The sequence below is a fragment of the Eretmochelys imbricata genome, chromosome 18 (assembly GCF_965152235.1).
Source record: "Eretmochelys imbricata isolate rEreImb1 chromosome 18, rEreImb1.hap1, whole genome shotgun sequence".
Lineage (NCBI taxonomy): Eukaryota > Metazoa > Chordata > Testudines > Cheloniidae > Eretmochelys > Eretmochelys imbricata.
The window spans coordinates 9097516-9118303 of record NC_135589.1 but is presented as its reverse complement, the minus strand read 5'-3'; the positions used below and the strand labels follow the sequence as shown (position 1 = coordinate 9118303).

The window sequence follows — 20788 nt, the reverse complement described above, 5'->3', positions numbered from 1 at the left end:
TGCCTACAATCACTGGTAATTGGTTAGTGGTGTCTTCACTGAATGAAGTAATGTAACTCATGGATTGGCTTGTAAACCATGATCGTTAGTGGTAGTCTTTGAGCAGGTCTGGTGCGGATGTAGGAAGATCTTGGATGTTTACCACAGATAATTTCCTGGATATACAGTGTAAGAGTAACTTGGTTTAAGGTTAGCACCTAGAAATGCTTAGAATTTTCAAACCACCTAGATTTTAGTGGGTAGTTTAAGCCACAAAGGTGGTAACCCTAGAACTAAGTCACCATGGGAGAGTGTACACAATCAGTGCCCTGCTTTAGCTTTTCTGCTGAAGGGTTGTTAATTTGGCCCTCTTCACAGCACAATATCATTGTGTAAAGGGGTGGCAAAATGGAGCTAACCAGCTCTGAATGGAGTTGATGCTGCACAGTTCATGCTTGCCTCACATTGGGCTGGTCCCTTAGCATGTCTGGGCCGCTGTTCCTCCTCTATAAAATGGAGATTCCATTGCCCTACCACACTGGGTGTTGAGGATAAATACATTGAACACTGAAACACTCCCACACTACAGTAATGGGGACCAGATAAGAACCAGATTGCTTGGGTGTGTTGGCTAGTACATTCTTACTCAACAAAACGAAGTAAGCCAGTTTTTAGTAATCTGAAAATGTTGCCTTTAATCTGTACGAGCAATATACAAAAATCCATTCTCCTAGTTCATGGCACGTCTTTGCAGCTTCTATTGCACCAAGTATTAAATTAAAAGAGACAGACATTTGGTTTGACGGGGCAGGAGCCCCACAGAGCACTCTGAAGTAGGAAGGGAGAGAAGAGAAGATCCCTACTCAGTTTCAACAGAATCCAAGGGAAATTAGGGACATCTGGAGCATTACTATGGATGCAAATGCTACAGGTCATGTGACTCTTCTAATAGTCGGGCACTGCAGATGAGGTAAGACCATTGGTAAGTCAACAGATGAATTGAATGCCCTCCAGGGAGGGTTAAGGTATCACCAGAAAGGAACTAGAATTAGTGCACATTTAAAGATAGGGGAAGCCCTCCCTGCCACTTACTCAGACCCAAGCCTGCTTTTGTTACCATGTGCAACCTCCAGCCAAGTGTTTTAATTACAATGCCATTTAACTGCTATGGGGGTATTTTCTCTTTACGTTTACTGGAGGAAGGTATTGGACTGGTAGCATTAAAGAACAATTGACCACATGCTCAACCTGCATAGTTTGGCAATAATTGCTTGTCTACACTTAGTGCTGTAGTGCATAATGAAGATAGGAGAGTTTCCCCATTGGCATAGGTACTCCACTTCCCCAAGAGGCAGTAGCTATGTTGATGGGAGAAGCCCATAGCATGGTCTACAGTGGGGGTTAGGTCAGTATAACTAGCAACAGTTATACAAACATAGGCTTGGTTTACATTACCAATTTAACTCCATTAAAGTCAGTGGAGTTATGCAAGTTTCCACCTGCTGAGCTAACCCTCTATCCAAACAGGTATATCACAAGGAGCAGCGGCAGTAAAAGCTTCTGACAATGTTTGCTGAACTTCTCTTGAAGGAGCACCTCTCAGACTTCAAAGGAATCAATATTCATTCAGTCTCAGGCCTCAAAGTGCCCATGATGATAGTACCTTTCTAGCAGGACTCAAACGTATTCATTTCACCTAAGCCACTAAACTACCATTGGTAAAGCTGTATCTGCATCCAGAGAGATCTAGAGTTTGAAGTCTCCATATACCACTGCCTATCCTGAGCTATTTAAGTCCCATTCTAGCATTAAGCCCAATGAGTTTTGTACTAAGTAGCCACCTTGATAAAACCAGAGGATTCTCAAGCAGCAGGCTTCTTGGGATGGAGATGGTGTCTGCTACATGGGTGGGAACTGACCCTAATGTAAAATGGCAAGGGAAAAAATTGCTGAGCTCATCACCCCACTGCAAAGACACCCAATGTAGCACAGTTAGCTCCATACCAAAGAGCTCGACAATAAAAGCTGTACGGGAATGAATTGGACTCATTCTCTGCTCATTTTCCTGATGATCTTCTCCCTGTAAAGGCTATTCACAGCCTGCCACCTAGAGGACAACTGCCAAATCTCGTTTAGCCAACCGGCACAAAAGGAAGTTCCTGGAGGAACAAAGTACAGGGAACTCCCTCTGTCAGAGATGTTCTAGATTTTAAAGGGAGGAGAATTTCCATCAGCCAGACCAGAGAGTCTGTATCACAGAGGGCAGGAGAGTTTGGGACCCTCAAATACTGCAGGCTGGATTTCTTGGCACAGCTTGCTGGAGTGAAGTTGAGTGCTTTAACAAGACAATCGGCCCAGTGCAGCTTGTTTAATTCATTTACACTTACAAATGAAAGCATTTTCTATTGCATATTCCGTTTCAGGTACCATAGTTAAGTATCTGAATGTATGATCACTCTTCCCCTCCCACTAAAGATCTGATAGCACTGCATGAAAAAGCCAGCCCAGTGAATCTCTTCAAGAACAAGGTTGGAATTGCAGGGTCAATGATGGAGGAAGCTTCTGTGCTTATGGTAGAAGCTATATTTCTTTCCGAACAACTTCCTCCCTACTCCTCATCCAGAATCGGATGGACAAAACAATCCTCTAATCAGCTCTGACTCAAGAAAAAGCTACATGATTCACAAAGAATATCAAGAATCCAAATCCTAGTTATACAGCTGACGAACCAGCATTGTCACTTCAGCTCAGACATTTGTCTAGTCACTTACAGAAGCAGGCTCTCCTCCCTATATCAAAACATAGTGGGGCTAAGCAAGGAGGCAACCTCTTAGTGACCTGTAGATACAACCTTGCTAAAGCATTTTCCCCACTGCTGTAAATACCTTTTATTTGCTGCTGATTAAGTGACATGCCCTTTGTCAGATTCACTTTTTAGCTCTCCCGGGCCCCCACCTCACTAGCAATCGGAGCAGCAAAGTGCAAAGTTGCTAGGTGTTCGTAATCACTTCTGGAGTCTTGTGGCCTAGTTGGAACAATGACTTCCAAAACTTGGACTGATCTGCCAGTAATGTACCTCCTGACCGGTTAGATGCAGCGTCACATCTCTCTAAGCAGAAGGGCTACTTTTCATTATATTTACTACCACCAAGTGGCTTTTTAAACTCTAAGGTCAGAGTTCACAGTTTTACTCTTCTACTGCAACCTTTAATATTGCTGGCATGCCAAATAGAGCACCATTTCTTCTAGTGCTTCAAATGTTAATATACAGTAAGAGGAAACCAAGAACCACTTAAGAGATTTGGCAATTAAGCTAAAAGGACACGTGTATCTTTCACGTCTATACATGTTCTAGTACCAATGTACGATGATTAAGACATCTAGGATCACTTTTCAAAGCTCATCTCAGTCAAATATTCTGCTTAGACTTTATTCTGAGTAAGGGGCTTCCCCCCCCCACATCCCTCACTTTTTAAACTTAACTCTTGATGCAGGTCCAAACACTTAAGTGATGTCCAATGCTCCAACCCATCAAATTAAGAACTATGGAGTTTGGCCCTATTTTGGACTCTAGTGCTGAATGCTCAGGCGCAAGGTCGAGGATGGTCCAAACACCAGCACATCTTTGTTACTATACAATAGCAATCTTACACCTGCTTATGGTAAAAGATTATCTTCTTAAACCTCACCAGTTTGGGTGAATCCACTCAGCAATGTAGGGAATACATTGGCATCCCCCTGCTATTATTGGAGCAGCATTGTCAGAAGGGGAACTCAGTTGCCAGCAGATCAGAGCATCTCCAGACTTAAGAGTTCACCCTCTCTGTGCAAAAAACACAAGCATAGACCCAACCATCCCCATCTCCCTGCATTTTCCCATCTCCTCTAATAGTTAGCAGCATTTAGCATCTGGCTTAGTGCAAAAAAAGCAAGAGCAGCTCTATCTGGACTATAACTTGCTATCAAGTTACAAGTGGAGAGGGAAAGATATCTAACATGTCTGGTATAGCATTTGGCTGATTTAGCTTTGAAAGGGATTTGGGAATTTTGTCCTAATCTATTTTAATTTAAATAGAGAAAGAAAAGTTCCTGAGTTGGAAGCAGTTAAAATGTTCCTGCACAGTAACTTAAAATAACAGCTCTTCCATGCTTGAGCTTTGTAAAATGTAGTCAGTTAACTTAAGTAATATTGTGAGATCTCCAAGCAAAATTCACACAAGGTGTGTTGGGTGATGGATCAAGGTTGAATAGACTCTGTTTCAGGAATAGTAAAAACAAGTGTCGGCATTTTCACTTTGCTTAACCTTGATTGCCCAGCTCTCACAAGCTTGGCTGATGCTCTTTAGTGTTACTGAAGAGTTGTTCTTCCCACAGCTGGAGAACCAAAGAGAACCCCACGGAAACATTGTTTAAAAATAGAGGGGTGTTGGGGAATCTGCTTTGAAGATGGCTTTGTCTGAAAGCTCAGTGCCCTTCCTATCAGTCTTATTTGCCATTCACATATTCCATCAAAGAACCCACAATACTATCAGTCATATGTTCAGAGCTGCAAGGGTCTTCACCAGGGTGACTTGCGTATCCGAGTCTGTCTCACTCCTGTTGTTGTCTGCATTGTTACTCCTGTTGGCCAGGACTTTCTGCCGGTGCCTTTCTTCCTGCCTCTTCTTCTTCTCTAGCCGCTGCTGCTCCTTCCTTTGTTTATTGGATACCTTAAAAGGGAAGAGTCCAACAATAAATACACTTTCAAACACCCATAGGTAGGGCCCTACCAAATTCATAGTCCATTTTGGTCAATTTCACAGACATAGGATTTTTAAAATCATAAAGGTCATGATTTCAGCTATTTACATCTGAAATGTCACAGTGTTGTAGTTGTAGGGGTCCTGACCCAAAAAGGAGTTGTGGGGAGGTCACAAGGCTATTTTAGAGGGGGTTGTGGTATTACGACCCTGACTTCTGCGCTGCCGCCTGCAGAGCAGGGCCCTGAGCCAGCAGCCGCCGCTCTCCGGCCGCCCAGCTCTGCAGGCAGCAGCGCAGAAGTCAGGGTGGCAACATCAGACCGGGCCACCCTTACTCTGTGCTGCTGCTGGCAATGGCTCTGCCTTCAGAGCCGCGTTCCCGGCCAGCAGCCGCCGCTCTCTGGCTGCCCAGCTCCGAAGGCAGTGCAGAAGGGTGGCAATATTGCACCCCCCCTAAAATAACCTTGTGACACCCCCCACCTGCAACTCCCCTTTGGGTCAGGACCCCCAATTTGAGAAACACTGGTCTCCCCCATGCAATCTGCATAGTATAGGGTAAAAGCACACAAGATCGGATTTCATGGAGGGAGACCAGATTTCATGGTCCATGATGCATTTTTCATGGCTGTGAATTTGGTAGGATCCTACCCATAGGCCCTATTCAAGACAGAGGAATATGCTGTTCTATAGCACAGGGAGGAAAACAGGATGATATTAAAGCACAAGGCTACAAACCAGAGGCCTGAATGTACACACATAGGCACTCTCCCAGGACTTTAGCATCTTCTCATTTGAGAAACAAGAGGCCACATGTTAGTGTAACATTCTTGTTCCCCTTTGTCAGAAGAGCATGGCCTGACACAGATCAGATCCCAGCAGTACAGCTAACAAGTTCAGGGAGTGCATTTCTTGCAGCAATACAGTAAGTTTGTATACATGGGCAAAATGTTTCCAGGATTAAACCTTAATCAAGTTCACCAGAATGTCACAGTTCCACTGAACCTGCAGCTGACCTGCTCCCAGCCCTCCAGATAGATACCTTTGGGAAATGTTTTTTGTTGGTTTGATTCTCTTCATCTGGACTAGCCTGTGTCTCGTTGTTTTTTGTTCCATCCTGATGCAACCCCTGATTTCCAAATATTCTGGTGCCACTTCCATTCTCCTTCCACAAGGCTGAGCTCTGTGACTTCTGACCTTTGGCCTGGGTCTCACATTCCTCTTTAGAATCTATCAAGGGAAGAGATTTCACTCAGACACTAATACAATCCATCTCTTGGTTACAGAATGTCACTGGGTTCCCAGTGGCCTTTCTGCAAGGCTTTAATTTAAGAAAGTGGCATATACTGCTTAAACCACTTAGCTAGTTATGGGGCTGCTCATGGTAACCAATTTATGGAGCCCACACTTTTTTTTTTTTGGGAAACCTCAAATTTCACACCCGTTGCATGGTTCAAAAGAGGACCATATATATATATACACACACACAAGAATGTACTTGATCCTTGTTGCCTTTTAGTAGTATGCTTTTATTAACTTTGTGGTGAAAATTTGCTCAGGACCTAAAAGTCTCAGGTGAAGGGACACCAGAGGCCTGAGTGCAATAGCAGGTTTAGAATAGATTAGAATCAATGAGATCAATTAGTAAACACTGAAAATCCATTTATCTGAGGGACTGAATAGCATCAGTAATCTGAAGTGGAGCCTTGTAACTGTTATGTCATCAGCACAAACCCAGCGCAGGTTGGTTGAGACTAGCTGCTCAGTGTCCTGGATGAAATCAGTTGGTGGGCTCACTCAAGTTTCTAGCATAGTCACTGAAACCAGCTTCATAGATGGCCCCACCCTGGAAGCCTCAGCTGAGTCACCAAGCATTGATCAGAGTAGAAGTTTAATCTTATCCCCTCACAGGTGATCCTTTCAAGCTGGGGCTGAGGCACCCTGGTGGGACATGCGAGGAGAAGCTTGCACTGCTACTGCCAGTGCTACGCATCTCATGTGGATAAGGAGAAAACCTTTGTCTCCAGTGCCCTCCTGCCAGCATTTCTCAGAAACACAAGAGTATTTAAAAAATCCTCCATTTACTTACAGATTCTTTTCACTTCATTCACTTGGAGAATGCCAAATATTGCAGAGTCAATATCGTAGTTCTTCACTTCCAGAATCTGGACGATTAAATCAACATCCTAGCCGCAAATAGAGATATTAATATGTGGGATAGATTTGAACCCCTCAGACCTGTTAAACAATTATCTACACGTTCTAGCTAAAAGCAAATCTTGGTTGGGAAATTCTTATAAATTTACACCGTTCTAGTTTTCAGTAGGGCAGAGTAAGTGACAAATCTGATTTAAACTCAGCGGCCGAATCCAAAAACTCTGATTGCACAGTCAAGCAGACGAGTGCTGATGTGCTAAGGTATAGCCCGCATGATCTAAGCACTTCAGAGTACTGGAGAGTCCCTGTTCTGTCTGTATGTACCCCAGCACTATGGAGCCCAATTCTTGGTCTGCCCCTAGGAGCTACTACAATACAGATAATAATCTACAGGGACAGTACGGCTACTAATTACAGCTATTTAACAACGATGGCCAAAGTGACTAGGGATTTTGGGTGCCCACTTTACAATACCTTAAAGGGCCTGAATTTCAGCGAATGGGTTCTCGGCACTCTCTGAAAATCTGGCACCTTCAAGGGGCCTCAAGCTGAACACCCAAAAAAAAAATCCGGTCATTCCTGAAATACTTCACCTGTAGCTAATATATGGGTAGCATGACGCATGTCTCTTGAAAGTCCTGACCAGCGATTTGCAGCTCTGGTGCTGAAACTGCTCAGCAGCACCAGCCCATGACCCATTTGCAGGTCACCTTTGATGTAATAAGAGGCGCCCTCCATTGAGTGCATCACTCAGAAATGAAGATTAGACAAAATACTGACCGAACACCCAGTTGCATTACAGACTTTTTGTACAGCATCTTCCACTTCATCCTCTAACTCCTCTTCAGATTCGGCCTTCTGTGGCCTGATTTTCTCCCTCTTATTAGATTCATTTTTACACAGCATCTGCAATGACAAGGAAACCATGAAAAGTACCAGCATGGGTCCAATCAGGGTCCCCTAGCATATGAAGATATGGTCATTTCAAGACATGACAAAAGGAAATCTAACGCTAACCATTGAACTTGGCTAGAGAATTAAATACCTTTGCCTGGAATGTCCTTTATTAAAACAAACAAACAAACAAACACACACCCCACAAACTGGATAATTTTCCATTGTCATTTCCACTGTTGCCCGAGCCTTGCATTACACGGTGAAAAGCTTCTGATGCTGTAGGATTATGTATAGCAAGCAGACTTCAAGTACTTACCCTCACCTAGAAGGTGCATGTTGTAAAACTGCATACACAGTGACTCCGGGACAACACACTCTAACCCTCCATAGCTAATGAGGGACAGAGATGGCTCTAGGGTAAGGCTGTTTCACCTTCATCTCCCCCCGGTTTTTTACATTGGAGGTGCACGCACATCACGTGTTTACACGATTCAAGGACATTTGGGCACTCTGCACTGATCAGAGCCAGGACTAGAATTCAGTAGCATCCCAGTCCTGTAAATGTAGACACTTTCTCCAACAGCCTGCTAAGTGGACATCACCAACTGTAACAACTGGGGGACATTTTTTACACCCCAATGCTCAACACCAACACCGTCAATGAGAGGGTGCCGCATGCACGCGCGCACACCATCGAAGACGATCACTTCTGACATAGTCAATCAAATCGAGCAGGCAGATACCGGAGACCCAGACTCTAGTTTGATGCCCACACCAGACCAGAGGAGATTGTTCTGTCATCACCCACCTCTGTTTGAAGATGTGCGGGGGCTTCAGAGTTGTCATTTATTCTCCGCACGCTATCATAGTGCTCGCCATACCGATAGGCGATGTGCAGTTCCCTTGCGTTGCTTTTATCCGTGCCTCGAATCTGAGGAAGATGGAGAGATTCCCAAAGAGGCCTTGAATTTGAATCAACTTTACATTCTGAAGAGCATTTGATTTTTTTTTCCTTTCAATCAAGCAGTGCTCAAGACCAATACAAAACATTGACCTAGGAAACTACCTAGATAGCTAAGACCTTTAACTAAGGAACATTTAGGCAGTAGTCCAGATGTACTTAAAATAATATCTATAATATGCAAGCTCTAGTACTAGGAAGCCATATCAGCTGCTTGATTCTTACGACTTTAGAAATGCAGTGCTGGTCAATTTTTGCTCTTTACTACTACAGCAGGCCTAGAAATTAAAGAAAACTAAAGTTTTCATTTGTGCCAGCCAAAGCTTAGCAATATCTGTAGAAAAGACACCAAGCCTGGGAATTAGCTGCTTCTAGGGATGTAACAGCTGCTAGAATAACTCAAGCTCTAAATATAGGAAGGCACCCTGATATTTTAAGTTACTTAAACTTTTTTACATAAGAGGTTTAAGATCCCAACTCTGAAATGGAATGCAGAGAATTAAATCCATTTTCATAACCAAATATTTATAAGTCAGCTCCTCCTTTACTTACTTGCCAAACCAGATGACCAATACCCAAAGCAGCACGAAGAACGCTCGCTCCTCCATGTTTCTGAAAGCAACTAAGGGTATGTCTACACTACAAAATTATGTCGATTTTAGAGAAGTCGATTTTTAGAAACAGATTATACAGTCAATTGCGTATGTCCACACTAAGCGCATTAAGTCGGCGAAGTGCATCCTCACTACAGTGGCTGGCATCAACTTACAGAGCAGTGCACTGTGGGTAGCTATCCCACAGTTCTCGCAGTCTCCACCACCCATTGGAATTCTGGGTTAAGCTCCCAATGCCTGATGGGGCAAAAACATTATCGCGGGTAGTTTCGGGTACATGTCGTCAGGCCCCCCTCCCATCCTCCCTCTGTGAGGGCAATGGCAGACAATCGTTTCACGCCTTTTTTCCTGGGTTACCCATGCAGACGCCATACCACAGCAAGCATGGAGCCCGCTCAGCTCACTGTACGTCTCCTGGGTGCTGCTGGCAGACACGGTACTGCATTGCTATACAGCAGCAACTCCTTGCCTTCGCAGCAGACAGTGTAGTAGGACCGACAACATTGTACGTCTCCTGGGTGCTCCTGGCAGACCTTGGTGAGGTCGAGCAGGGGCACCTGGACAGACATGGCTATCCTCCTCTTAGAGCACCGAATGGGAGCCAGATACTCCAGGTCATTCTCTTCTTTAAGTTTCATCTCATGGAGACTCAGTCCTGCCTGGAATATCATGTGAGCTGGAGGCTTCTGCCTCAGCCTGCTCTCCCAGCTGGTAGCACCGTGCGGTCACGCCTACCCCTTGCTCCCATGGCTCATGAAGCCTGGACAGTAGTAAGGAGCAGTTCAACTATAGGCTGAGCAAGTGCAGAATCGTGGTAGAATGCGCCTTTGGACATTTAAAAGCTCACTGGCGCTGTTTGCTGAGTAGGTCAGACCTCAGCGCAACCAACATTCCCATTGTTATTGCTGCTTGCTGTGTGCTCCATAATATCTGTGAGAGTAAGGGGGAGACGTTTATGGCGGTTAAGGTGCTAATTTGTACTGGAAATAGACCTTGTTAGGGAGAGCACCTTAAACCAAAGGAGAATGGCAATGGCATCATTAGGCACAAAGCAAACCCTGTAACTCCATGTGTAATATGCATCTCAAAAAGCATTTTTTCCAAATAAATCAAGAGGGCTGATCCAAACCCCAACGGTGTCAATGGAAAGATGTCCAGTGACTTCACTAGGCTTTAGAGCAGACCAAAAATGATTGAGAAATAAGTAGAGTGGGAGGTGTTGAATACTTGCTCTACCAGGATTTTCTCAGGTTGGTTGCTTTGTGCTTAAGATGTCTCTCTTACAAGTCAACCCCCATCTGTTCTATTGCTGAGACCAAGGGCTCAAGAGAAGCATATAAAATAATCTCTCTGAGGCACAATGGCAGTTGTAGGGAGAGATCTACACAGCTGCCCCAATATACTTGTTCTGTGGTAGGGGACTTCCATCACTGGGGCTGTCAACTAGCACCTTTCATCAGCACTACATTCAGTCACACAAGACAAGGAATCTCATCATAACCCCTGTAGTGAGGGCACTGAAAATGGTCACTGAATGAGGGAACACTCAGGCAGTAATTGTTGAGGTGATACATGATGTACTGATAAGAGTGAGCACATCAACTTGCACAACCAGCTCAAAACAATAACCTGAGTAACCTCTCCATGAGCTCCTGCATAGTGGTTGCCTCTACATGCTCTGAGAAGCCAAGTACAATAGAACCTCAGAGTTACAAACATCTCGGGAACAGAGGTTGTTCCTAACTCTGAACAAAACATTATGGTTCTTTCAAAAGTTTACAACTGAATATTGACTTAACACAGCTTTGAGACTTTATTATGCAGAAGAACAATGCTGCTTTTTTTTTTTTTTGGTATTTTACATTTAACACAGCGCTGTACTGTGTTTGTTTTATTTGGTCTCTCCTGCTGCATGATTGTGTACTTCCGGTTACAAATGAGGGGTATGGTTGACTGGTCAGCTCATAACTCTGAGGTTCTACCACAGCTGAGCATTATTCTTGCTGGATTCGTAACTAGCTAATTTAGCATAATAGTAGAATGCTTTTTCTTTAGTATATGTGGGTTAGCTACCTAACTTATATTGGGTCATCGAAACTCTCTAAATGCACCTTTCTACTTCTGAAATCCATCCAACAGTTTACTTTACAGCATGCTGGAGTGCATTTAAAATGCCAATTAGACCTTCCAATTTATAACTTCTCTGACTCTGCAGTAGACCTAATCTATGCATTTTGTTGTACTATTTGTAAAGGAGGGCTACTCCTTTACCTCCACCTCACTAAAGCACAGACATACAGATGAATGATCCAGGACTGAAGATCCACACTCACATGCTGCTCCTCTGAATACAGAGGGGGAAGGTTCAGTATGGATTCATTCACTATGAGAATCCATACAGATAGCTCATTCTTCTGTCATCTCAGACTTTGCCAACCTCCCAAGGGAACTGTTTAACAGATATGCTTGTTGTTGTATTACAGAGGATTGAGGCAAGCTAACAAAGAGCTCTCTCAAACATCTCAGTCCCTGCATAGTCCACGTTCTTATGCTGGTGACATTTACCTGAATGTCATTCAAAATACCACTAGCAAACACACCGTACATGGTAGATCCTAACAATTCACTGATTTCAGTAAAACAGCAATGTAAAGCAGCAGTAGCTTTCAAAGCAGTTCAGTAGTAGTTAAATAGGACACAAATCTTAGGAAATACATAGAGAATTCACACAGGGGATCAACCCAACTGATTTCTGCACATCCCAGAAGTTCTACATCCATGTAGCTAAACCAATACTGCTTTGGCCAGTGCTAATTTGTCCTGCAGAGTTACTGCAAGAAGTTTATGGTTCTATCCACTCCATGTCACCCACAAAAACACTAACTCAGTCTGCACTTACCCAAAACACCAACTAATGGAGCTTCACACACAACAGGCATCAAAGGGCCTTGCCACAACACCAACTCCTACATTAGGTTGACAGCCTTACCACACTTATTTTCTAACTCCTAAAGCATGTCAGCACCAAGAACCTTCCCCAACCTTAACTCAATCTAATATCAAAACACATTCTACACATATGCCTAATCCTCAGGTGATGTAAGTCTCACTCAATGGAGATGTCAGTTTACACAAGACTATCTGGCCTGACATGCTTAAGTTTCAGATGTTCAATCGCTATTTATTGGCCAAAATTAGAGTGTCTTATCCCGCTCCTCCTTGCTTACATTTTGGGAGAAACTTTGCAGGAGGGAGGAGGGAAGCAAAGAGCCACTCAGCATCATTCCAAAACCCAGCCAAGAGTAATTTGAAAAAGAAACATCAGACATCAGCAAATTTAACACCATCTGTATTAGTCAGCATGAAGCCAGGCCAAAGTAGGAAAGTTCAGCGTTGATTCTTACCTGCCACAGAGGGGCATTGAGCTGATGAATAACCACATTCATTTGATTGTTCCTTGCAAATGCCACAATAGCATCATTGCCAGCAAATGTACCAGGCTTCGCCAAATTGGCAACTAAAAAAAAATAATTCAAAATGGATGCAGAAAAGGTTAGAGATTTGAATTTGACACCTACAGAAACACTGGTGGCGAAAGAGAACCACACCTCAGCAACAAGCCTGACAGACAAATGTGATTATTTATGTTGGAATTTGGCCATAACAAAGATCAGGAGGGTCTTTAATCACCATAGAAAATGCTTCTACCACAACAGTCTTCCCTAACACACGTGAGGTTGTCAGCTCAGCAGTAACTCAGAAAGAAGCATGCCATGTAATGAGTCACTAAAAACCGTTTCCTGTATCACCTGTGTGTTAGGGCTTGTCTACACAACTCGCTGGATCAGCGGGCAGCGTTCGATCCAGCAGGGGTCGATTTAGACGTGGTAAATCAACCACTGAGCGCTCTCCCATCAACTCCGGTACTCCACCAGAATGAGATGCACAAGTGCAATCGACAGGAGAGCGTCACCTGTTGACTTACCACAGCGAAGACACCGTGGTACGTAGATCTAAGTACGTCGACTTCAGCTACGCTATTCACATAGCTGAGGTTGTATATCTTAAATCGGCCCCGAGCAGTAGTGTAGGCAAGCCCTTACTTAAGGGTTTCTCCAGGCTCGTATAGCAAAGTCTAAATAAGGCTCTGTTTTTGCTCTTACGTAGAGTTAGCATTATATAATGTTATACAGCAAGGCTTCCACTTAATCTGAAGTCATACTAAAACCAAGCAGTTTAGGGTGAGATTTTCAAAGGAACCCAAAGAGTTGGGCACTCACTCACTGAAATTCAATGGGAGTTGGGTACCTAACTCACTTACAGTGGGTCTACATTGCAGCTGCATGGTGAAATTCCCAACTCGGGTAGACATAGGTGTGCTAGCTCTGATCAAGCAAGCACCTTAAAAATAGCAGTGTGGCGATGAAAGCACAAGCAGCGGCTTGGGCTAGCTGCCTGAGTACAACCCAGTCCAAGATCCTAGGTACATATGTGGGCAGCTAACCTAAGCCACCACCCAGGCCACTGCAGCCACACATACATCTACCCAACCTGGGAATTACACCTCAGTGCTACAGTGTAGATATACCCTTAGGCTTCTTTGCCTCTCCAAACTGCTCCCGTATTTGTCCACATACCAAGACCAATTAGCAGCTCGCCTTCCTGGCTGGCCTCCCACCCTCCCCTAAAGCCTTGTTGGTGGAAAACTCTTGTGTCTACAAATTGCATCTGAAGAATAAATAGCTACTCTAAGGTAGCTTTGGGTTGGGAAAATGGAAGGGCGAGAGGTTTAGCTAAGGGATTATTTACACAATAACTCCTTCTGCCAGGATCCTACAGTTTCCATACCATGTCTCTCAAAGGGAACATCATCCTCCACAAAAGGTTCAAAATCTTCCCTCTGCTTTATCATGTAATCCACTGTTTCCTGGCGGTATTTGAGGTGGTTTCTGGAGTGCCCCTCAAGCTGGTCACCAAGGGCCCGGAACAAACAGTTGCTGTAGAAAGACAACACTTCAGAATAGTCTGTTTGCCATGTATTTAACATTGGTGAAAGGTATCTGATTAATGCTGAAATCTGTGATTTACATATAGGAACAGTGCAGTCATGGCAGCAGGAAAGTAAGCTTCCCTGCACGTCATGCCTGTAGTGAGATGAGCACAACCTCCATGTTCACTCAGCATCTCTACTGAAACTGTAAGTGTTTACCTACTAGCAGCAAGAGTGTACTGCTTTTACTGAATTAGTCACCTATCCGCTAAGAACAAGATAGAAAACCACTGACTCATGGGCCAACAACTGTCCTTGAAATCAGGGGGATTTGGGCACCTAATTCCTTTAAATCGCTTCAAAAATCCCAGCCAAGACAAAGGATGGGATGCTACAAAGAGCAAGTTATTGAATAGCGACACTTTCCACACAGTCAACTATTCTGTTATCCCTTAATGCAGTAGTCACCCCCTACCCAAAGGGTTAACTATAGGTATATTTTAAAGAATTGGGATGTTCTCTAACATGATGATCTCTTCAAGGGGTTGGGTCATTCAACCTGCCCTCCTCAATCAAGTATATATAGTGACATTGTGTCTTTAGCATATATATGTATAAGTTACAAAAACTGGATTATTTATCAGGTGAGAGAGCATTCAACTGCTATTCAAAATACAGGTAACAAGACTGATGGGAACATATCAGAGATTAAAAAGTTAATGAGACACCTAACAGCCACAGGCCAATGTAAAATATGAGGGTCAGTCCACCATTGAGAACCTAATCTCCAGCTGCTGGAACAGAAAATGGGACCGAGATTCCCAACACTGTTATGTCCTGCGACCCTGGTTCAGGGGCCTCCATCTTCCAGATCTGCCTTTAGCCAATAAAAACCTGATAAATTTGAAGGCTGCCCTCCCCAGACAAAGGACTCCTGTAGACGCTAGAAGGAACGCACGCTCTCCCAACCTCTACCCCTGTGCTTCTGATTTTTGAGGTGTCTCCACACTTGTACCTCTGCCTCAGCTTGGATTCTGGGGGGTCTCTCCCCTTTCGATCAACTCCATTCCTTGCCTCTGCTGCAGCTCAAAGCTTTCTAAAAAAAACTCAAAAAACTGTAAAGTGAAACTGATAAGATTCTTGCCAGTTTCACAGTTGCAATACTGTCCTCTCCTCTTGTCATCAAGTGGATAGACTACTACCTCCTAGTTCTACAAGGCAGCCTACAGGTGCCCTCACTTAGTCCTCAGCCCCTATATGTGCTGCATTAACACTTCCTACAAGGCGACAGAATTGAAGCAAGCCCAAGTAATTTTCAGTATTGTTTTTGGAGAGTACATGAACCACTAGGTTCATGTTAAAACAAGGCAGCGTCCTTGTGGCACCTTAGAGACTAACAAATTTATTTGGGCATAAGCTGTCGTGGGCTAAAACCAACTTAATCAGATGCAAACTTATGCCCAAATAAATCTGTTAGTCCCTAAGATGCCACACGGTCTCCTCGTTGTTTTTGCTGATACGGACTAACAGGGCGACCCCTCTGAAACCTAGGTCCGTGCTGAGGCACATGGGCGGCGCGAGTGCTGTGAACCTGGATCAGGGAAGCCAGCGCGTGTGGTGCAGAGGAGCTGGAGGGTGGGGTCAGGCTGCCAGGGATGGGTGAGGGGTGGGGGGGCTGGTACCTGGGTCAAGGGCCGTGTGCCCAGGACAACAGGAGCCGACGGCCTGGGCTGCACCCCAGGGCAGCGTGCCCAGCGCAGGCGGGCACAGCTGGGTGCCCGGGCAGGGGGCGTGGCGCAGCGGAGAGCACGGGGGGGGGCGTAGTGCGCGAGGGGGCCCGGCAGGGGGGCGTGGCCTCGCCTCCGCGCGCTCACCCGTCGCCCGGCACCTCGCGCAGCTTGAGGCCCAGCGCCTGCAGCTGGTTGCCGAAGCTAACGAACTCCTGGGCCGCGCCGCCGCCGCCCTCCGGGGGGGCCCGGTTCCTGCGCTCCTTGGCCAGCGCCCGGCGGGCCGCCCGCTCGTCCCGCTTCCGCTCCATCTCCGCCTTCTTGCCCCCGCCGCCGGGCCGCGCCTTGGCCGCCTGCCTGCGGGACATGACCCGGCTGCTGCCCCAAGCCCCCAACGCTACACCGGCGGCTGTGCGGCCTGCGCCGGAACCCCGCCTCCCTGGCCGGCTTCGTCCCGCCTCTGTCACGTGACGGCCTTTCTACCGCTAGGACCATAGAGCGTGCCCAAGACGGGCCAGAGCGGCTCCTACTCAACCGTGGTCAATGGGGTCCGCCATCTTCAGGAGGCTGACCCGGGAGAGAGGACAGGAGGCTGAGTTTGGGGGAAAGGAAGAGGCTGAGCCTGGTGCAGAGGAGTGGAGGGGGGAAACTAGGGAAAGGGATGCTAAGCCTCAGAGATCAAGGGGGGCCTGAGCCTGAGCCTTGGGGGTAGGAGGTGCAGAAGCTGAGCCTGGGGGAATGTGGGGAGGGAAGTGGGAGAGGAGGGCTGAACTTGGGAAAGGAGGAAGGGAAATGTGAGCCTGGGTCTGGGGAGAAGGGGAGACTGAGCCTGATTGGTGTGACAAGAGTGGAAGGAAGAAATTGTGCAGAGAGGAAGGGGTGGGGGATGCTGAGCCTGATTGGGGTGGGTGGGAAGGGGAATGGAAAGCAAAATAATTTAATATCATTATTCATTAATTCTTTATCTTCTTGAAGGAAAGAATTTCAAATCCACTCACTTCTTTCACTCTTAGACGCTACTGGGCCTCTTTTAACAGGAGTCCATCTGCCTGGCCAGACTGTAGATAAGGGCTCTTGATGCAAGCCTTTGTCCACTGCACCTCCCTTTGCTGCTCTAGATATCCATAGTTGCTACCTGCTTTGATACCTTTTCTCAGGTGGGTGTTGGAGTTCTTCCCTTCCTGATCTCCTTTTGCAGCTATGATCATATAGCATGAATCACTTTGGAGACCTGGCTATCAGCCTCTACTTCATCCCTAAAATATTGCCACAAAGGATAGTTTGATAGAATAACAGATTAATGAAATCCATGTGAGAGAGAGACTTGAATGCAAACTGTCCATGAGATGGCAGCAGAATAACACAGTTTGTGGTGTGATCCCGTGCTACTGGTGCTGGGAACATAGGGCTGTTAAGAGTTAGATCCAGGGTGTGAGATGAGAGTTGTGGATTAGCTGAGTTGGTATGGAGGTAAATACAAAGTCCCACATTAAGAATTTCATTTCTACCAGTAAAATGCTGTTTATCATCATCATGCTCAATGAGCGGCTTGTTTCAATGGGCTGTGAATCAGGCCCTTAATGCATCATCAGCATCAGCTTTACTTAATAACAATGGAACACCGCATTTTAGGACCAGCTTTTTCAGGTAGCTATTTTACACCTGAACAACTCACAAAACATGTGCACAAGTTGGCTAAGTATGAAATTGTACCTTGAAAATCCCTTCTTATATGTTTTACAAATATTAACTAAACTTCACAGTACCTATAGGGCATGAGTATTTATTAAGCACACAGAGTTAGCATCATTTTGGTGGCATTCATTTTGATATACATTGCCCAGTCAACATTAAAAAAATCTAGCTGGAACTCTCATGTGCAATTTAGTTGCAATACCCAGAGTGCATACGAGAGTATGAGGCCATGGACTTGGAAACCTAACAGTCCAATTCAACATTTTCCTGTGTCCATGAGCCAGTTGGTATTAATGATTTTTTTCTAGTTAGTTTTTTTTTTGTTATCTGCACAGCTGAGCCTGGGGAAGCACAGCTATGGCAGGAAAGCATCCTTCTTCCCTTTCCTAGTGAATAAGCAGATACTCACTGTTGTATTAATTTAGATATAATATATGAGCCAAAGGTGTTAAACAAGGTCCAGAGTCTGAGCTACAGAGACCCCCACCTGCTTAATATAGTGGCAAACATAGTATAAAATTCAGACCAAACACTATGAATTTATTGATTGAAACACACAAAAGGAAAACAATCAACACAAGGTAAAGAGCACTGATGCTGAAATTGATTGTGCGAAACAAACTTAATCAAAACCTATCCAAGTCCTTTTTGGAAATAGTGGATATTGGTTAAAGTCTCTTATTCTATCAAACAGTCCTTCTTGGTGCAGGAGGAAGGATTAATTCTGTTGTTCAATTCTGAATTGAAAATAAGTCACTTTTGTGCTTTAGACAAAAAAGACAGACACAAAAGGGAGAGAAGCGATAGGATAGTAAAGATGGGGAAAATATTGCTTTTGTGATGTTCTCAGGATACAAAGCAGCTGATCAGTCTTGGATGGATGCTTTGGGCTGGCAGTTGGCATGACAGCTCTTAATTTGGACTCCGACTCACCTCCCTGGTCAGGGACATCATCTTGTTGGTCTGGTCAGGTCCCTCTCATTCGCTGATCCTTCTCAGGCTGGGCAGACCTGGATGGCCCATCTCATCTCACAATGCTCGTGCCATGCATTACAGTTGATTTCAAGATCAGGTGAAAACTTGAGAGAAAGAGAGAGACAGGACAGTAGGAAAATGGAGGGCAGAAAGGAGCACTTGAGGGAGGGCAAGAGAGAGAAGGATCTCACAGGTATCACGTGGGGGTCGTCACTGATGCAGTGATGAAGATCAAGTGTCCCCATCCAAGGTCTGGTGTCACGGCAACAATCTTTCCACCACAGCCATGCTGATGGTAAGAGTTCTTGTTGTGTTCTCCCCCAGAGTCTCTTTTAAAGGGCCAAACAGGTGATGGGTGGAATAATCCATTCTCACTTTATTTTTTCCAGCAAGTAGACCTATTTTCCAACACACCAGTTTGGTTCCTTGATTTCCAATCCTCCTCTGTGCCTCTTGTTTACCAGTCATCATCTTAACACAGTCCTTGAGTGGTATAATTTGACCCTTTCTGTTTAAATTAATTCAGTCTTTCTGCTTCCACCTTTTCTTAAACAGTTTTCTATAACAAATCATTGTGACAATTCATGACCCTTTACCCATTTTTCACTAGTTGAGCTTACAGTTAGGATAAATGTGTAGGCCCAGTTATCAGAATATCAACAAAGTGCAGCCTCCTGTCCTACTAATGAGGCCTCCCCCTAAGAGTTTTTTGTTTTGTTATCAATTTCCACCCCACGCATACACTTTGGAGGGCCCTGCTCTGAGCCAATGTCCTCCCAGCAAACAAACCTGCATTCTTGTGATCCCACCAACCTTTAGCTTCCATAGATCTGCTCCCCATACTAGCGGCTGACACCATAGACCTCTAGTGACAAGCACCCTATTATTCTGCCCATTTGTGAAGCCTTGCTGCTCCCCAATGTGCTATGTGGGTCGCTGTTGTCTGCCTGGACCCTTAGATGTCTTATTCCTCACAGATCCACAGAAACCTATGCAAGTGTTCCCCCTTCAGGGAGGCTCAAGAGGGGAGGTTCAGCAGCAAAAGTCCTTTGAGTGAAAGATGGGAGGCTGGATTTTATTAACTCATGGTCATTGTCCATTATGATCCTTGCCTGAGAGATCATTCTTATAAGCCTTACCCATGCTCTAAAACTTCCTCCCAAAATTAGCCAGAAATATGAGAACAATGATTGTGTCTCTTGCCAGAATCCCGAAGGTCACAGAGGGTGGATTTCTCTGTTTCCCTAGAAAGCTATAACTACAAGAAGCTTCCTCAGCTAGAAAACTAGCTGTCTATTCTGGAAGAGGGTTTGATAAAGAAAGCCTTCTGTAGTTTGACATCTAACTCTCCATGGATCATCTTGAACTGCACCACAAAATTCAAACAGAGTACAGTATATGAAAGCAGAGGCTTTTTATGCATCTCTAGAGCTTTTACAATCCCTGTTAGGAACTGTGGGCAACAAAGGCATGATTTTTGATAGACAATTTCCCTTATCATGCTGTAACATTCTCAGTGGAGTTCCCCAGGCAGTATTGATGGCTGCTGTGCAGCCTTGAATGCTGTAGAAAAGGTCAAGGAGATGATAAAAACACAAGGACAAAAGGAGGAGGCCAAGCCACAGCTCAATCCCGAAGATTCTCCTGCTTAGGAGGCCAGAGAGAAACTTCTTACTCTTTTATTCTATTTAGTTCCTGATGAATATTCATTTACATCAAGCTCTCCAGCTCCTCTCTTCTCTTTCTTGCTTCCTTTCCTTTCTTTGTCTAATTCCCTCTCCTTCTCTTTCCACTCCTCTCCTTTGTTTCTGTCCCTTTAACCATGCTTCCACCCCTCAGATAATGCTCCACTTTGCCAGTCTCCGGGGGCCTGATCTGGAGCTCGCTGAAGTCAAGAGGACTCCCATTGCCTTCACTGGGCTTTGGATCAGGCCCACAAAGCCCTCCTTCATTCTCCTCTCCCAACTCTCTTCTAGAAGTGGGCAAAATTTTTCAGACAAAACTTTTGCAGAAAAACGCAGATTCCGGTCAACCAAAACATTTCACAAATTTGTGTT

General features: G+C 45.0%; 1 protein-coding gene across 1 annotated transcript; it reads right to left on the bottom strand.

Moving 5' to 3' along the window:
* Nucleotides 1-647: 647 nt before the first annotated feature.
* OTUD3 (OTU deubiquitinase 3) lies at nt 648-16477 on the bottom strand. Its single transcript, XM_077837260.1, has 8 exons — nt 16209-16477; nt 14193-14341; nt 12749-12861; nt 8578-8700; nt 7653-7778; nt 6805-6901; nt 5758-5945; nt 648-4688 (listed from the first exon to the last, which is right to left on the bottom strand). Exons 1-8 carry the CDS (start codon nt 16427-16429, stop codon nt 4512-4514), a joined length of 1194 nt encoding a protein of 397 aa, XP_077693386.1. The 5' UTR covers nt 16430-16477; the 3' UTR covers nt 648-4511.
* Nucleotides 16478-20788: the final 4311 nt, after the last annotated feature.